Here is a 20,130-nt window from a genome sequence, read left to right on the forward strand (position 1 = left end):
TAAAAAATTAGAAAAACAAATTTCTTTTGTTGAATGCTAATACGAAAATTAATTTTGGCCACGCGATAAAGTTTCAGTAGTAAAAGTATTTCTCAGTGTCGCCAGACGAAGAGTCTGGAAGCGCAAAACGAAAATGAAGACAGTGGAGATTCCAATTTCATGCACTGAAGGCACTATTAATAAAATTCTTAAAATGTCCCTTAACCCTCACTAAAAGAAATAAAAAATTCCATAAAAAATTCCTCAACACTCTTTCTTTCAACAATAGAAGTTCATTTTTGTTTTCATTAAAAAAAAGCTTTTCATATTTTTCATGTTTTTCAAAAAAAAAAAAAAAATGATTATACACTACAAAAAAGATATTTGTACTTCATGACTTTACGGTTAAGTAACAAAAATACCAATAATAATAATAATAATAACAGTAATAATAATAATTTTTTATATCTCAATTTCATTGTATATTTAACTTCCTGGGAGAAAATACTCAACAACTCTTCATTCATGGAAGAGATTCTAATTTTAAAACGTATCTAGTTTCCAAAGACAATTATACTATTTGTGAAGAGACAGAGATTATCATCGACTCGAAAATTTATTTTCATAAATTATTTTTTTAATGACTTTTTTTTTATATTTTTAAACACCGGCATAATTAATTAATTAACTTTATAGTATTTTTTTAAAAAGCAAAAAATACGCAAACGTTTTGTTCCGACAGATTATCATCGACTCGAAAACTTATTTTCATAAATTATTTTTTTAATGGCGTTTTTTTATTTATAAATACCGGCATAATTATAATTAATTAACTATAGTATTTTTCTGAAAACAAACGATACGAAAACGTTTTGCTCCGAGAATTCAAATTTTGAAGCGTTTATTATAATTTTATTAAAGTTAGTATTCACAATAATATAATTAAATAATTTACTTTTTAATGAGTCAATAATAATTTTAAAAATATTGTAACTCTTAATTTATTGCTATTTAATGTATTACTGTTATAATATAATTGTTGCTATTTGTTATAATTATCAAATTAGTATTTATTAATTTAATCCTTTTTATATCATAATTTATAATTTATTATCATAATTAGTTATTTTAATTATTAAATTATCACTCATTTTATTATTATTAGTTATTATTATTATTTTTTGAAATAATTTATAATTATTCACTATGATTAATAATTAATGAATTGTTATTTATTATTTTGTTGTTTATTCTTTTTTATTATTGTAATTAATATTGTTCACTAATTTACATTGTTTATTAATTATTATAATTAATAAGGTATCATTTATGAAATTATTATATTTTGATTGAGTAAATTTCACAAGGCTTTTATTATTTTTTATACTAATTCTTTAATTATTATCCATAAAACTTATTAAAAATAAAAAATAGTTTTAATAAACCGTAAGTTTAATAAAAAGTAATTTTTAATTTTATATTACAAATTTTTTTTTCTCATACTATTTAGTTAAAATTTGTTATTAACAAAAAACGTTAACTAGGAAAAATTATTATTGAAAAAATTTTTTTTTTATAATTATTATTTCTCGTGATAGGTTTATTGTAATTACAAGAAAGTAAAATTATCAATGAAATTGAATTTTAAAATTATTAAATCTAAATTAAACTTTTAATCATTGAATTTTCCCAAAATTATTCTTTTAATTGTTAAATTGAAATTAATATAAAAATATGAGAAATTAAAAAAGAAACGATTTGGAGAAATTTTTGAATTATTAAAAATATGAAAATAGATAAAAATAAAAAAAAATCTAATTATATGGTTTAAAATTAACTATAACGATTTAAATACTAATTTTAATAATTTATTGATATCACTCTATAGTTTTTAAAAAAATTTGTTGAATTTCAAATTATACAAAGAAGGTGAAAACAAAAAATTAGTTTGGTATGAATATTATATTTAGTAAAAAAAACAAAAAAAAATACTACTAATGAATTTTTCTTTATCAAAAAAAATATATAACACCAATTATCACCTCATTCATTAGACGAAAAATTATTAATCACATATTAATATCCATGCATTGAAAATATTATTTCTTTCACCACATACTTGATTTCAAAAGACGACTAAAAATCGCGCACGAAAGAACACGTGGAGTTTATTTTTACACTGAAAAATTATTCTTCTTTTTCATTCAATTGATATTTAATTTATGTTTTGAATTTAAGAATCACAGTAAAAAGAAGAATAAAAATTTTTTTATATTCGAATAAAAAATAAAATTGTAATGTTTTGAGGGATAAAATTATTTTTTTATACTCATGAGAGAGAAGTCATTAAACCGTACAATATAAGCGCGAACCGGAAATATTTCTTGGCGAGACGATATTATAGCTATTGGGTTAAAATGGAAATGGAAACGAAGGATAGAAGTTTCAACGATAAACTGCCGGTTGTTCTTGTTGAAAAGAGAAATGTGTGTGCTTGCGGGACGCAGGTGCCATAGGAGCTTACAGTTTGAAGTTAATTTCGGCATTTGCCTCCTTCTCCTTCTCCTCCCCCCCACCCTCACATCTTCCGCCCCTTTTTCATCATCTCATGCGGTCGTCGTACGAGACACAACTTTCTTTTCATTCGTTTTTTCTCTTTTTCTCTTTTTTTCTCTTGTGGGATTTCACTGAGAATTTGTCGAAGAAAAAGAAGAAAGAAAGATACAATTTTACAAAATGATAGAAGAGAGGGAAGGTGGGTAAAAATAAAAACGAAAAAATTTTATAAATGAAAGTATCCAAATGGAAAGAAAGCTTGCGGCAAGCTTGCAATATTGCCAAGCTTGCAGTGCAAAAACTTGCAGAAAGATTACCGTGCAATGTTGCCAAGTTTACAGTGAAAGCTTGCAGAAAGATTATCTTGAAATGTTGCCAAGTTTATAGTGCAAGCTTGCAGCTAGCTTACCGTGTAATGTTGACAAGTTTATACAGTGCAAACTTGCGGAAAGGTTATCTTGCAATGTTGCCAAATTAACACTGTAAGCTTGTAGTTAGCTTGCCATGCATTGTTTCCAAGCTTACAGTGCAAAATTGCTTCCCTTAATTTTTCAAAAAATTTTCTTCAAATTGAAGTAAAAATTATTTTTATTTATTTCGTAGTATTTCGCAGTAAGCTTGCAAGAATCATTCCTTGCAATCTTCTGGCAATATTCCTGGAATATTCCATTGCAACATTAGAAATATTATAAAATGTCCGGCCACAAGAATATTCCATTGGAATATCCCATTCGACAATTGAAAAATATTCCCTGAGAACAATGTGAAAATATTCCCTTGTAATAAAATTCAAAGTAGAAACAGTAATATTAAAATATAAATAAAAGATTTGAAATATTCCATTAATATTCCATGAAAATTGAAATATTCCCTTAGAATAATGTAAAATTACAACCTATTATTTGAATATTTCCTATCAGAATATTACTTTTATGAATTTCATATAAACTTTTAAAGATCAAAGTAGATTTAGAAATAGTATAAAATTTTCAATTTATATTTTAATATTTTACAAAATATTCCAAAATATTCAGTGAAATATTGGGAATATTCAATCAATGTTCTAGGAAAATTGAAATATTATATTCTAATAAACTTGAAAGTGCAATATAGAGAATATCCCATTGGAATATTTGGGAAATATTCCAAAGAAATAGAAATATTAGAATACGAATGAAAGTCTTGGAATATTCTATTAATATTTTATGAGAATTTAAATATTCGACAATTTAAATATTTCCTTAGAATAATGTGAAAATATTCCCTTGTAATAAAATTCAACGTAGAATATAGAGTTTTCCGTGATGGAATATTATTAAAATATTCCAATAAAAAATAATATAAATATTTTAATGGAATATCACAGAAATACTACAATGGAAGATAAAATTTTAAGTATAAAACTTTTACATTTCATAAAAAATTTATGGAATATTATACATTAACCCTAATATCAAGAAATATTTCATTCCCGGAATATTCCATTTAAAAATTAGAAATATTCCTTTGGAGTATTTCATAAATTTTTTAGGAGTACAGAAATGTCAAACCTTTGGAAAATGCTTCTTCGATTAATATACGAATATTCCTTTGGAATATTGTGGTAATATTTCATTGGAATTTTTGGTAATATTTGATTGGATTTTTTAAGATGTGAATGGAATATTATAAAAGGAATATTTCTGAAATATGCGTGGAATATTCTAAAGGAATTCTTCTAAAATATAAATGGAATATTCCAAAGGAATATTCGTGATATGTTAATGGAATATTCCAAAGGAATATTCCTGATAGTTGAATGAAATATTCCAAATGTCGGACATTTTAATAATCCTAATGTTGCAATGGAATATTCCTGGAGTGTGAATGGAATATTCCATACTACTGGAGTGTTATTTAAAAAATTCCAAAGTAGGAAAATTTCAATATTCCGTTAAATTTAAAATTAAATCTTCTTTTATATTATTGTCAATATTAAAAAAAAAATTCCAGGAATGTGAATATAAAATATTCCGCACTATTTTAATATATTATGATCAATAAATTAAAGTATAAATTATTAATTATTTTAAATGGTTAATAATAATTGTGTTTTGAGTATTTATATATATATCTAAACAGAAAATAGACGAAAAAGAAAAAAAAAGAAAGTAAAAAGACGGAAAGAGAAATTAGAATATCGTATATGAGTCTATTTCTTGCTCACTGGCGCCAGAGAGTTTCTTGCTTTCATCTTCTTCCTTCTTGTGTTCTTTTGAACTATTTTCTGAAATGGAGTCATCGGCTCAAATAGTCGATTACTTCATTTCATAAGCCCTCTCATTAAATTCTCCTCTTTCTTTTCTTTACTATATTGAAATAAAAAACACTAAATTTGTTTATGTACCCAACTGAATATTACGAAATTTTTCATTCAAGTTTCTGGAAAATTTCAATAAAACATTTTGGTAATATTTCTTTACTTAATGGAAACCAATACTGGAATTTTTTTTATGGAAATTTTTTAATTTTTAAATATTTGCATATTATTTTGAATTGAAAAATTATTTTGGAATATTCCACGTTGATATTGAGGGGAATATTCATTACAATATTGCGGGAATATCGATAATATTTTGGGAATATTCCACAGTAATATTATGGAAATATCGATTCTACATTTCACTACACATCCCCAATAGCAGCTAATATTCCATTTACATTCTTGGAATATTTCATTTGGAAAAATTGGAAATATTCTTCTGGAATATTCCATCAACATTTTAAGAACATTAAAATATTAATATTCCTAAAATGTATTATAATATAAAAATGTATTATACATTATATAAAATGTATTATAATATTGCAAAGGAATATTTCCAATATTCCAATGAAATATTCCAGAGTTGTAGATGGAATATTCCATTTGTTGGGGGATGGCATCATTTAATATTCCCTTTATAATATTGTGGACTATTAACTCAATCCTATAATAACACAGAATATTCCATTCGAACATTGGGAATATTTCTTCAAAATATTCTATCCACATTTTAGAAATATTAAAACCTTTGAAAAAATCATTTGGAATTATGTAGGAATATTTTAATCAAAGTAGAATATATAGAAGACACCAAAAGAATATTCTTAATGTTCCAAAGGAATATTCTTGGAATGTGAGTGGAATATTTTATCATAATACTCCAAAGGAATATTCCAAAAGTTGGATAACCTAATATTCTTAAATTGTAAGTGGAATATTCCCAATGTTCCAATGAAATATTCCAAGAATGTGAATGGAATATTTTATCATAATACTCCAAAAGATTATTCCAAAAGTCAGATATTTTAATATTCCTAAAATATGGGTGGAATATTTCAAAGGAATATTTTCAATGTTCTAGTGAAATATTCCAGTAATGTGGATGGAATATTTCGTCATAAATATTTTGATAATATTTCCTGCTCCTTGGATTAATATTCCACTGGAGTATTGTAAGAATATTTCATTAAAATATTGTTGCAATATTTTCTTGATATTTCAAAGAAATATCCAATGGAGTATTGTAAGAATATTCCACTGGAATATTGCGTGGATATTCCAGTAGAATTTCCTTAAAAATATTCCTCTGGAGTATTGTAAGAATTATAAACCAGAATAATGTACGAATATCATGTACTGCAATATTGTAAGAATAATTCACTATACAATATTTTAGGAATATTCCGATTGGAATTTCGAATGAATATTCCATTCGATAATTATTGCAATATTCACTTGTAATTTCAAAAGAATATTCTATTTGAATACTCTTACAATATTCCCTCGAAATTTTGAAAGAATATTCCATTAGGATTTAGTAAAAATATTCTATTGGAATATCGCAGGAATATTCCATTGCAATATTTCCATAATTATAAATATTCTCACTATATAGAACACTAAGTCATTCATTATATACATTATATCCAAATATGAAACTTTTTAATTAATTAAACTTTTTGTAATATTCCAAAAAAATTGATGGAATATTCTATAGGATAGTGAGAGGAATATTCTAGGGAATATGAGAGGAACATTCCCTATTATCGGCGGGGTTTTATTTTTCGTTATATTTATTACTATAAATATTATTAATAAAATCTAGATACAGTTGTAAGAAAAAAAATTATACTTAATTATATTTCATTTGATTAACATATATAATTAGATTGTATATTGAAAATAAGATAAAAAAATAATATATATAGAAAAAATTACAGTAATATTGCACTTTTTTAGAAATTCTTTTTGAAATTAAATATTCATAAATTATATTATGTGATATTATGTGGAACTGTGGAAAATTGGATTCATGATAATTTCTAGAATTTGAATAATTCAAAAGCAATTTAGATCGACAAGACATGTCAACACTTTTGATTCGTCAACGATTTTATTAATATATTTATTTATTATACGCATGACATACTTTTTTTTAATTTTATTATTTAACTTGAACTCAATTAATTATAAAAGATCCAATTTCTTCACTGCAAAAATTTGAAATTTAAAAATAGTTATTTTTCTCTCAAGTGTTATAATAAGTATTTAACACTTATGTTATTATTTTTAATTTTTATGTAAAAATTAATTTAAAAAAAGAAAATTTTAAATTAAAATTTTTTTTTTTTAATTTAATTTTTAATTTTTTTTAATTAATTGATTTAATTTTTATTGAAAGTTCGTAGAGGGATTACATTTTTAAAGAAAAGTTATAAAAAAAAAAAATTTATTTCCAACTTATTTTTCAATGTGAACGTATATAAATTTTATGGTATTATTATAAAAATAGTTTTCGTTTATCTTCGCATTAAAAAGCGAAACGATAAATAATAATAATTTATTGGAGAGGAAAAAAATCGGATTAATAAAGCCTTCGATTATTCGCTCATCAAATGTTTATTATTCCACAATGTTAGAGTGTTAATCATGTTAATATCATAATATAATGTGCGCAGGGCGAACGAGTCAGTACTCACCGAAGATCGTTGAGAATTGAGAGCAGCTTTAAACCTTAAAAAAAAAAAAAAACAGTTTATGATTAAGTAATTATCATTGGCAATTATTTACTTAAAAATGACGCATTTTCTTAAAAAGTTCCTTATTTGAAAAAACAGACTCTATTAAGTTTTATTGAATGTAAAGAAAAAAAATAATTAAACATCAATTTGCATAATATATAATAATTTTAATTTAGATTGAATTAATATATTAATGTAACGATCATTTGTAAATCAATTACTATATTTTTTTATATATTTTAATTTTCTAATCTATTTTCTAATTCTACTTTTCTAATTTAATTGAAGTAAATCAAAGTATTACTCTTTTCATATTTTCTTTAAAATTAGTAAAAAATTGAATATTTGGAAAAATTTTTTTTTGACCAATGACAATTCGTCATAAAAAATACCTTAAAAATAATTTTGTAGAATACATCAATTATTTTCTTAATATATAATTAAAAAAATATCGATGTACCCTCCCCTTAAAAGGCATATCCTCAATTGTTGATTACAAAAATTAAAAATTGAAATATATATATATATATATATATATAAAATTATAAGAGAAGTTTATAATTACCGATAAATTCATTTCGAATTCGAACTCGGTCCTTGAGGACCGGAGTGGAAATGACTATACAATTGATGAATGCCAGCAACGCTGTTTGATAGTCTTCAGCCGTTGCTTTTTGTAATTCATCGACGACGACTCGTAAACGATATCGTTCGTCTTTACGTTCCTGAAAAATATTTTTAATTCAATTGTTATTAAATAATTTCACTTTCGAAATTTTATATAATAAATAAAATAAAATAAATATAATATAATATAATATAATATAATATAATATAATATAATATAATATAATATAATATAATATAATATAATATAATATAATATAATATAATATAATATAATATAATATAATATAATATAATATAATATAATATAATATAATATAATATAATATAATATAATATAATATAATATAATATAATATAATATAATATAATATAATATAATATATAATATAATATAATATAATACAATATAATATAATACAATATAATATAATAATATAATATAATATAATATAATATAATATAATACAATATAATATAATATAATACAATATAATATTCATGAGAAATGTTTTGGAAATAAATTTCGTGGAGACTGGGAATTGAACCCGGGTTTTATGGATGCCAACCAAAGACCCTAACCATGAAGCTAAACAACCAACTATCAAGGAAAAAAAATCTTGCGCTTAACTTGAATAAATTTACTGCGAGTTTGTTGCAAGTTTACTGCAATTTTCAAAATATTTCTCAAAATAAAAGAAATAAGAATTGCAGAATTGATAAAAATGGACGTGAAGGAAAAATTTTCCAATTGAAAAATCGTAAATAAAAATATTACGTATGAAAGTATTTCGAAAATATGAAATTATCAATTTATTATTATTTTATTATTTTTATAGCGTAACATAGGTATTGGAATGAGTAAGAGTGATCTGAAAAGAGAAAATAAATATATATTTATATTTAGAGATTTGTGTGACCTTACCTGATAAATGTGAAGGGTGTCAATGGCACGTTGTCGTCCATCTTGACTGTAAACGCACAGGGCTGAGAGTAATTCGACTACTTGTTTCTTCACGGACGTGCAAGCTGTGTCTAGTGCTGAAATCGGAAGAGTCATGGTCAGTGAGCTAACGATTTCGTTTTGTTTTTTTTTTCATTTTATTTTTTACTTCTTTTTTATATCAAGGTAAAGGTGCCTCTCGAGATTAATTCAAGTTTTCCTGATGCGATGGCGACTTACCTGAGGCAAGTTTGGTACAGTAATCGGGGTTATCCACAATGTAGTCAAGACCGACATGAGAATCCATATTGACTGCATTTGTGATAACACTGGTCCCAATCTAAAAATAGAATTACAAAACAACATTAATTTCAGGCTTTTGCACTCATCTACTAAAATCTACTAAAATCTACTATTTACTACTTTTTTTACGATATGATACTATTTGGGTACTTTTTTTAGATTTCAGTCACTAAAAGCTACTATTTATGTTTTTTTTTTTTTGAGAATTTACTTTAAATTCGCTAATACTGGAAATCAAAAAAATATTCCCAAAAATTATAATCAAATTCTTTAAAACGATTCAATTATTATCAAAAATATACGAAATTCAATTATTTTCAATATCTAGTATTTTTATAAAATTTCGCAAAAGAATTCAATTATTTCAAAAAAATTGAAAAATTCAATCAAAATTCAATTATTTTCATAAATAATAAAATTTTCGCGCAGAAATTCAATTAATTTAGAATAGAATTTTCTAAAAAATTTTGAAAAAGTCAATTATTAAACCAAAATTTTTATACAAATCTTCACAAAAATTCAATTATTTTTAAAAGTAATACACTCTTTCTCAGAAAATCAATTTTTTAAAAATATTTTTGATAAAATTCTAAGCAAGTATTCAATTATTTTCAAAAATAATAAAACTCTTTGAAGAATTTCAATTATTTTTAATACTGTTTTAAATTAATTTATCGAGAAATTCAATTATTTTCACAAATAAAGTTTTCCACAAGAATTCAATTATTTAAAATAAAATTTTCATATTATAATATTTTCTAGATTTAGAAAAAATTAATTTTTTCAAACAATGTTTATAAATTTCTTATGAAGAATTCAATTATTTTTGAAAATAACAAAATTTTTCACCAAAATTCAATTCTTTTTAAACATTTTATTTTATTTTCATAAATAATAAAATTCTTCTCAAGAATTCAATTATTTTTTAAAATTTTAATAAAATTTTTTGCAACTTTAAATACTTTCATAAACAATAAAATTCATCGCAGGATTTCAATTATTTTTAATACAATTTTACAGGAATTGCTAAAAAAATGAAATTTAAACTCGATTCCTCGAAAATATCAATTATTAAAAAAATTTTTTTTTTAAATTCTTTCGAAAAATTTTATTATTTACAAAAATATTAGAATTTTTCACAGGAATTCAATTATTTAATTATTTATTTTCAATTATTTTTAATTATTTTAATAAAATTGTTTGAAAGAAATTATAATATTGTTTGAAATAAAATTTTAATTAAATTTTTTTGAAATAATTGAATTATCCTTTTGGATTTTAATAAAATTCTTCTCAAGAATTCAATTATTTACATGAGTAATTCTTCAAAAGAATTCAATTATTTACATGAGTAATTCTTCAAAAGAATTCAATTATTAAAGATAAATAACAAAATTATTCCCGAAAATTCAATTTTTTTGAGTCACTTTAATAAAATTCTTTGCAAAATTCAATTATTTTCATAAATAACAATATTCATCAAAAGAATTTAATTATTTTTAAAAGTAATAAATTTCTTCTTGGAAATTCAATTATTTTCAAAAAAATTTTTGATAATATTCTATGCAAGAATTCAATTATTTTCATAAATAATAAAACTTATCGAAAAATTTCAATTATTTTTAATACTATTTGAAATTAATTAATCAAAAAATTCAATTATTTTCACAAATAAAGTTTTTTGAAAAAATTAATTATTTAAAACAATGTTTATAAAATTCTTATGAAGAATTCAATTATTTTCAAAAATAACAAAATTTTTCACCAAAATTCAATTCTTTTTAAAACATTTTTAAACATTTTAATAAAATTTTTCGCAAAAATTCAATTATTTTCATAAATAGTAAAATTCATAGCAGGAATTCAATTATTTTTAATACAATTTTACAGGAATTCATTGAAAAATGCAATTATTCTTAAAAATTTAATTTCTATTCCTCGAAAAAATAAATTATTTAAAAAAATAATTTTTAAAATTCAATCGAAGAAGTTCAGAAAATTCAATTATTTTCAAATTATTTAATAAAATTGTTCGAACGAAATCAATTATTTTACATACAATTAAAATTTTTTTAAAATAGTTCAATTATTCTTTTAGATTTTAATAAAATTATTCCCTAGAATTCAATTATTTACATAAATAATTTTTCGAAATAATTTAATTATTAAAGATAAATAAAAAAAATTATTCCCGAAAATTCAATTATTTTGAGGTATTTTAATAAAATTCTTTGCAAAATTCAATTGAGTGCCTGGAACGGATAACTGTCTGCTACGCATTGTTGAAAGGGACTATACCAGTCAGACACAGTCAGACAACAGTGAGCGCCTCTCTAGGCCTCTCACTGCCGTCTGACTGGTATAGTCCTCTTCTACTATGCGTTGCAGGCAGTTATCCGTTCCAGGCCCTCAATTATTATTTTCGCATAAATAACAATAATTATTCATCACAAGAATTCAATTATTTTTCAAAGTAATCAATATTTTTGGAAATTCAATTATTTTAAAGAATTCTAATAAAATCTTTCGCAATAATTCAATTTATTATTTTCATAGCTAATACAATTCTTCTTGTGAATTCAATTATTTTGGAAAATTTTAATGAAATTTTTATTTAATAAATTCTTCATTTTAATGAATAGTTGCTAAAGCAATAATTAAATTCTTTTCATAAATTATAAAATTCATCGTAGGATTTCAATTATTTTTAATACAATTTTACAGGAATTATCAGAAAAATTTTATTATTCTTAAAAATGTAATTTTTATTTCTCGAAAAAATCAATTAATTAAAAAAATGTTTTTTAAAATTCTTTCGAAGAATTCAATTTTATTTACAAAAATATTAGAATTTTTCACAGGAATTCAATTATTTCTAAATATTTTAATAAAATTGTGGGAAAGAAATTAATTATTTTAAATACAATTTTAATTCAACTTTTTTTTGAAAAAATTCAATTATTCTTTTAGATTTTAATAACATTCATTCGAAGAATTCAATTATTTTCAAAAATAACAAAATTATTCCCAAGAATTCAATTATTTTCATAAATAATTCTTCGAAATAATTCAATTATTAAAGATAAATAACAAAATGATTCCCGAAAATTCAATTATTTTTATAAATAACAATATTCATCACAAGAATTCAATTATTTTTAAAAGTAATAAAGTAATTTTTTTTTTAAAGTAATAAATTTCTTCTTGGAAATTCAATTATTTTAAAAAATTCCCAGAAAATCGTTCGCAAAAATTCAATTATTGTTATAAATAATAAAATGCTTTTTAGAAATTTAATTATTTTCAAAAAAGATTAATAAAATACATCACATACATTGAATTATTGTCAAAAATTTTAATAGAATTCTTTGTAAAATTTAATTATTTTCAAAAACTTTTTGCAATTCAATGATTTTCAATATTTACTATTTTCATAAAATTTCCAAACAGAATTCAATTATGTAAAAAATTTTTTCTAAAAATCTACGTAAGAATTCAATTCTTTTCATGAATAATAAAAATTTCTTAGGAATTCAATTATTTAAATTAGAATTTGCAAGAATTAGCAAGAATTTGCAAGAATTGAATTATATTCATAAATATTTAAATTCTTTCATAAATAATAAAATTCGAATTAAATTTATTAGCAGAATAATTTACTTAAGTAAATATTTTTTATGAAAATTAGGAAAAAGTCAGGAAAATAAAATATAGAATGGAATTTTTGTCATTTTTGTGAAGATTCGAAATCGAGTTTTTCCGGTCGTCAAGTTTAATTTTTTGATAGCTACTTTTTTACTACCTTCTTTTAGTTTGAAAACTACTTTTTGCTACATTTTTTTAAAATTAATTATCGATTGCGAAGTCTGTGATTTTTAATTATTTTAATTTATTGTTATTTATTAAAATAAAATTTAAATTTATTAAAATATCTTAAGATAACCTGTCACCCATTAATAAAAAAACCACTATATAGTTGTTAAATAAATTGTTTATTCTAAAAATGATATAACATTTTTTAATTAAACAATTTATTGCCTAAAATTATAACCTATTGAAAAATTCCTTTAGGGTTTCCTTACATATATATTTTATATGTTGGATACTTTATAGGATTTTACATAGGATTTTATAGAATTCTGAAGAAAATAAAAATATTAAATTAATATTTAAAAAAATAACATTAAGGATCTAGGATCCATTAAAAGTTATAGAATCAGTTGAAAGTCGACCTTCGCAGCGACTGTTGCGCTGCCTAATTGTATATATATATAAGTGTGAAAGTGTAGATCTATTAAACAGTAATATTTTGTTTTGAAGTGCACCGAATTTTATGGGACACGATGGAAAATAGTTCTGAAAGTATGTACATTAGTTTATTGCAGTACAATAAAATATTATTGTATTTCAATATATATAACAAGGCATAAAGAAATGAACATTTTTTTTTATTAAATTATGTACCTTGAAAATTTCAAATATGTTTTGAAATTAAATTTTTTTTAAGGTTTTTAAACTTAAAAGGCCTTACAAAAGCCTTTCAATTACTTCATATTGTGATATTAAAATAAAAAAAATATAAATTAATTTCTTATAATTTGTTACAGACTCATTAACCCTAAAACCCCTGTTTAACAAATTTTAGTCAAATCTAGAACATTTCTTAGAAACTCGTCCGCCATATTGTTTCCGCCATTTTGAATTTTGAATTTTAGTTTGCTAATCTAGATTATTATTATTTATTATTATTTCCTAATAATAATAATAATAATAATAATCTAGATTAGCAGATTTTCCACTTTTCGAAAACAAAAAAAATATTCCAAGTTTACGGACATAAGAACACGTGTGAAAATATAATGATCCAGCATATATTGTATAAATTCGAGTTTTAACGATATAATCAATTTAATAATACCATTTGAAGAGAAGTATAGAGAAAAAAAATCGAATAATGTCAAATATAATTACTTGCATGCACGACATGCTCTTTTCTTTAAGTTGACGCCACATTTATATATATGCGCGCAATATAAAGGTACAACAACGTTTTTAACTTCTATACTTTAAACATTTACCAAGTTCTTATCAATTCCCTAATCCAATCACAGATCTTGAAAAAATTTTGATATAATCTCTCTATTGAACTTTTTCAATCAAATTATGCTTTTAAAACTATTACTTCACGTTTTATATTCGTGTATATATATTATATGTATATACATAATTACATATATTATCATATAGTTATAAAGGTTGTAAAATTCTTACAAACTTTTTTTGTAACGAAATATTTCCTAAAGGGATCAATTGGACATTCTGTTGTGATATTGACCTTGTAAAAATTGTAGTAATAATAATAACTAGCAACAATTTGCGCGCTAAAGCGCGCGGCTAACTTCTTCCTATCTTTTTTAAATTATCAATTATTTTAAAAATAATTAGAATTTAAAAATTTTCTAATTTAAATGTTTGTTGAAAACACTAAAAAGAAATTCAATTTTGAAGAAATTACATAAATAATTGCAGAAATTCAATTATTTCAAAGAAATAAAATTCTTCTTATAAAATTCAACTATGTTCAAAATTTAAAAAAAAAATTCTCGTAAAAATCCCAATTATCTTCCATATAAATAACAAAATTCTTTTTCAAAGTTCAATTATTTTCATAAATGTCAAAAAAATTCTTGCCCTAATTTCAATTATTTTCAAAAATAAAATTTATAAAATGCATTTTTCTAATTTTCAATGATTTTCAATATCTACTATATTTTAATAAAAATTCCCAAAAAGAATTCAATTATTTAAAAAAATTTTTAATAAAATTGTACGCAAACATTTAATGATTTTTATAAATAATAAAAATTTCACACGAATAATAATAATTTCATTATTTTCATAAATAATAAAATTTTTTTAAGGCGAATTCAATATTATTATTTTTATAAAAAATAATTTAAAAATCTATAGAAAATAATAGTTGAATTAAAATGATGAAAATAATTTTTGATGAAGTATTACAGTAACAATATTCTTATAAATATAAAATAATGATTTTTATCTCTCGGTCATGTTTAATTAATTAGAAAACATGAAGAAATCGATCACTCCGAGTCTTCGACTCGGAGCAATCGATATCTTCATGTTTTATAACAAATACTTTTATAAGTTTTATTTTATAAGTTGTTTAATTTAAAAAAGGTTTAAATTTAAAATTTTTGAATGTGAAAAATTCTGTTCAAAAAATAAGATTAAAAAAAAATAGGAATTGTGCAAATATTTTTCTTCTTTTTCAAAAAACAAAATAATAACTTTGTTAAAAAAATTGTGATTCATAAACAAACAATAATGTAAAATAAATAAATTTTCTATTTCTTCATAACTAATTTTCTAATTTTGTTTAGAATAAGTAAAGAACAAAAATCTGCATAATTTGAATTTGACAAAACATTAATAATTAACAAAATTTTAGTCTTTTAATGAAAAGAAGTGAAAAAAATTCTGATGATTTCTATTTGTCACTACACTGAGAAAACTGGAGAGTCAAATTTAGAGGTTCAAAAAGTGTATGCTTCCTTTGCTTATGAAGAGAGTTAAATAGTCCTTCTAAAATAAATTTTGAATTGATAATGGAAATCTACTTGTATATTCTCTCCCATTATATCTGAGGGTTAAAAGTTGCGCAGAAAATGTGTACGATCTGATGCGCGCGAAATTATTTTTCTGACATTTTATGTATTTAATTTAGGGGTTAGGTTGCCATATTTATTCATTTCGCGCCGGATAAGGAAGGGATTTCTCAAGATGGTTAATTTGTCCCTCTGTTATAAACTCATTTTCGCTCCAAGAGAAATGGCACGAATATCTGTCAATGGTGTATTTGAACATTTAGATTGTTATCCAATAGCTAACTCTCAAATATCAACGATTTGTCCCTCCAGATGTTTAGTCCAATACTCCAGTTTTCTCAGTGTATACAATTTTGAATTAATTATAAAATAAAAGTAATTATAACATAATAATATATATGTAATATAATATACAATCTATCTAAAGATAACAAAAAACAAAAGTATAAACAAAAGGCAACTTCAGAGTGTGAGGGACAGAAAAAGTGAATGAATGAAAAAACATTCAAATTATTATAGTTAATTCTAATATTTATAATAACTATTATAATAGTAAGAGAAACAGTATAGTAATAGTTAATGTACAGGGTTAGGGTTGTTATACTGATCTAATACAGGTCAGGGTTGTTATTATTATTAGGTTTACTAAATTATTATTATTATTATTATTATTATTATTATTATTATTATTATTATTATTATTATTATTATTATTATTATTCATATTAATATTATACTAATAGTATAGTAATAGTTATAATATTAATAATAATAAAATGTAAAACGTAATAAAAAAAAAAATAAAAAAAAAGTATGAATCGAATGACTAAGACCGAACCGGGGAAATTACCGCTTAGAGGGAAATACATACACTCAAGTACTGTATGTACACTAGAAATGTATATATATACAATTGAATAACTGGACCGATTCAAGTAAAATATCTACTATATACGTACGAGAAACTGGGTGTGGGATTGAATGAGAGTCCCATTCGCCAATAATGTACTATAATACATATATATATATATATATATATATATATATATATATATATATATATATATATATATATATATATACATAAAACTAAAGAAATGAAAATTTCAATGCATTAAGATAGATCAAGAGCATGACAAAGAATGTCTTTCTCCTTAAACGGAATACATTTAAATACATCAGATACATTTCATATATATTATTTATATACATAATATTTCGAAAATATTGTGGCTTTCAATTTTTTGTTTCTCTCATGCTTATATATATAAATGCTTATCATATATTGTATACTTATATATATATGCACCGAATGCTACTTTATTATAAATATTCACTTTCCTTTTTAAAATATAATAATATATAATATTTTACATGCGAGAATATAATGATTTTCTACTAGGGGTACTTGTTTCTAGTTAAGATTTAAAAAGAAAAATCGATTCCTTTTTTGCTTTAAAATGTTTCTTTAGTAACCCAGGTGGAAAAGTTAACGTTAGCTAACGTTAGCTAATGCTACTAACGTTAAACTAACATTATAGACTAATGTTAACCCTTTAAAGCCCGAATTATTTTCACCGATTCGATTTCAACCACACTTGGTATATAATGGTTTTTGGGGTCGCTAATTACGAATCTGAAGTCAAAATTGCAAAATTCAAAATGGCGGATCCAATATGGCGGACGAAAAAATAAAAAATAATGGGATTTATATGAAACTTGTCACTCGGGGGTTTTTTGGGTCGCTGATTACGAATATGAAGTCAAAATTGCAAAATTCAAAATGGCGGATCCAATATGGCGGACGAAAAAATTAAAAATTAATAAGATTTATATGAAACTTGTCACTCGGGGGTTTTTGGGGTCGCTGATTACGAATATGAAGTCGAAATTGCAAAATTTAAAATGGCGGATCCAATATGGCGGATAATAAAAATAAAAAATAAATAATTTGTATATAGATAATTATATTATACAAAATCCGCCATTTTGAATTTTTAACATCTGCGACAACAACTTAGTCTTTATAAAAATCCTTATTTATTTTAATTGAAAATCTTATATTAAATATAAATTCCAAAATAAAGAAAATTACGCATACGTAACAAATTCAAGTAAATAATGTATTTCTCTAACTATAGTAAAATAAAAAAGATATTATAAAAATACAAAATAAATGCGGAGTCGAGTGATGTTGAAAAATGAAGGAAATAAAAAAAAGTCAAAAAAGAAAAAAAATAGTGAAAGATGAAGAAAAAAGGTCGAAAACATTGCATGAAACAAAATTCTTTAAAAAATACATAAGAAACTAAAATAGATATAATAGTATAGTAAAAAAAAAGAAAAAGAGAGCTAGAGGAAGAAAAAAAGAATTAATTTTTCCCTAATTGAATAATTTTTTTTGCAAAACTAAATAAATAGAAAAAAAAGGAAGAAATTAAGTAATTGAGAAAGAGAAAAAGACAGACGAGGGGGGATTCAGATGTACTTAGAAGAAGGGAAAGGGGGAAGTATGGATAAGGAGAAAGACCATAAGATTGCGTCACAGCGCGCACGCACATAATCTCGAGTCACGTTTAAAAATAGAATGTCAGATATTAAGGACCCCCATATATACACCATCTTGACTGTTTATTTTATACGCTCCTGCATCTCTAAAACCCACAATTCTCCATTCATACTTCCCATATGTGAAAGACAATTTCACTATATATGCGATTGTAAGTCCAAACAAATTCTTAACACAATGGATTCTTTCATTCGTATAATATTGTGCGCCGCTTTTATATTGTACGCACGCGTTGATAATATCAATATTATTTTTAGAATTTACAAATCATTTTGGCAAAATTTTATGCTTATACTTAGAGAACATTTTCTTTCCTATTACCATCATCCACAAAGAGAATCGTATTTTTTATTTGCCAAAATAATTATTGTTTATAAATATAATTGATTGTGGATTGAATGCTGTTCGGATACTGGCACAGAAAACAGATCAATTATTTAAGTCATTGGAGCCAATTGCTAATCAATTATTGCACCGATTTCTCAATTGGTCAAATATTCCAAAAGTGGACCTCATCTTTATTGACAATATTACCCCTGCAATTAGCTCAGAAAGATTAAAAATGCAATTCGCATTAGGCGAATTGCATTTTTAATCTTTCCCTGACAATTTACTGACAGTTAAATTATTTTCCCTGACAAAATTCTTGTTACCGGAAAATATGAGAGTTTACCGAAAATGCCGAAAATGAGTAAAATTTATGAATTTTAATAATTTCTAAAATTTACAATATTATAACCCTTCCTGAATTAAATTATTTTCTATAATTTTCAATTAAACTTGATCTCTAAATCAATTATTTTAAATAATTTTCCTAAAGTTCTTCTATAGAATCCGCAATATTTAAATACAAAAAATCATTTTTTTAATAAATTGTAACTGGTCCATGTTTTTTTCTTATAAGTTATTAAGGGATAATATTTTCAAAAAATTATAAAAAGTAAATTCTTACAAATAATTTTTTAAACAATTTTTGAAAGATTTTTTTTTTTTGATAGTTTTTTAATTAGATACAATTGAAAAATTTCCAAACAAATTGAAATTTGTTCAATTTTAAGAATAAGTCTTTAAAAATATTTTAATGTAATTTTTTGAAAATAACTAAAGAATTTTTGTATAATTTAAAAATACTAATAAATTTTTTGATAAATTTTAAATAAAAATTTAGAAAATATATTTTTTTCCATATTTAAATCGAAATAAGTTGCATTTTTTACTAAAAAAATGTGGTATTTTGTTGTAACATTAGGAAAAAAGTCGAAAAATTAGCAATTTTTCAAAATAAGTTAAAAAAAAGTCTCAATTTTCTTATAATTTCCCTGAAAAAAACAACCGTTTTAGTTATTTTTTTAATTTTATCAATTCAGGCCCAATTTTGGACCATGTTAAAATACCGGAATCAGACAAATTTAATATAGATAAGATAAAAAAAAATCGCCAATATTAAGAAAAATATACGCATTTCTCGAATTTCCTTT

The 20,130-nt window shown here is 22.7% G+C and overlaps 1 protein-coding gene across 2 annotated transcripts in view; it reads right to left on the reverse strand.

Moving 5' to 3' along the window:
• LOC122512531 (cell division control protein 12) overlaps positions 1-20,130 on the reverse strand; it is a 52,102-nt gene that overhangs the window by 22,345 nt on the left and 9,627 nt on the right. The window contains exons 2-5 of one of the 2 annotated variants that reach the window (XM_043628426.1): positions 9,392-9,491; positions 9,134-9,249; positions 8,147-8,306; positions 7,540-7,573 (exon numbers count right to left, since the gene is read on the reverse strand). In XM_043628426.1, the coding sequence (XP_043484361.1) occupies positions 7,540-7,573; positions 8,147-8,306; positions 9,134-9,249; positions 9,392-9,458 (377 nt within the window). In that variant the 5' untranslated portion in view covers positions 9,459-9,491. Of the gene's footprint in view, positions 1-2,021; positions 2,177-7,539; positions 7,574-8,146; positions 8,307-9,133; positions 9,250-9,391; positions 9,492-20,130 lie in introns of those variants that run through there. The other variant, XM_043628435.1, reaches the window with a different exon arrangement.

The sequence above is a fragment of the Leptopilina heterotoma genome, unplaced genomic scaffold (assembly GCF_015476425.1).
Source record: "Leptopilina heterotoma isolate Lh14 unplaced genomic scaffold, ASM1547642v1 Lhet_1, whole genome shotgun sequence".
Classification (NCBI taxonomy): Eukaryota; Metazoa; Arthropoda; class Insecta; order Hymenoptera; family Figitidae; genus Leptopilina; species Leptopilina heterotoma.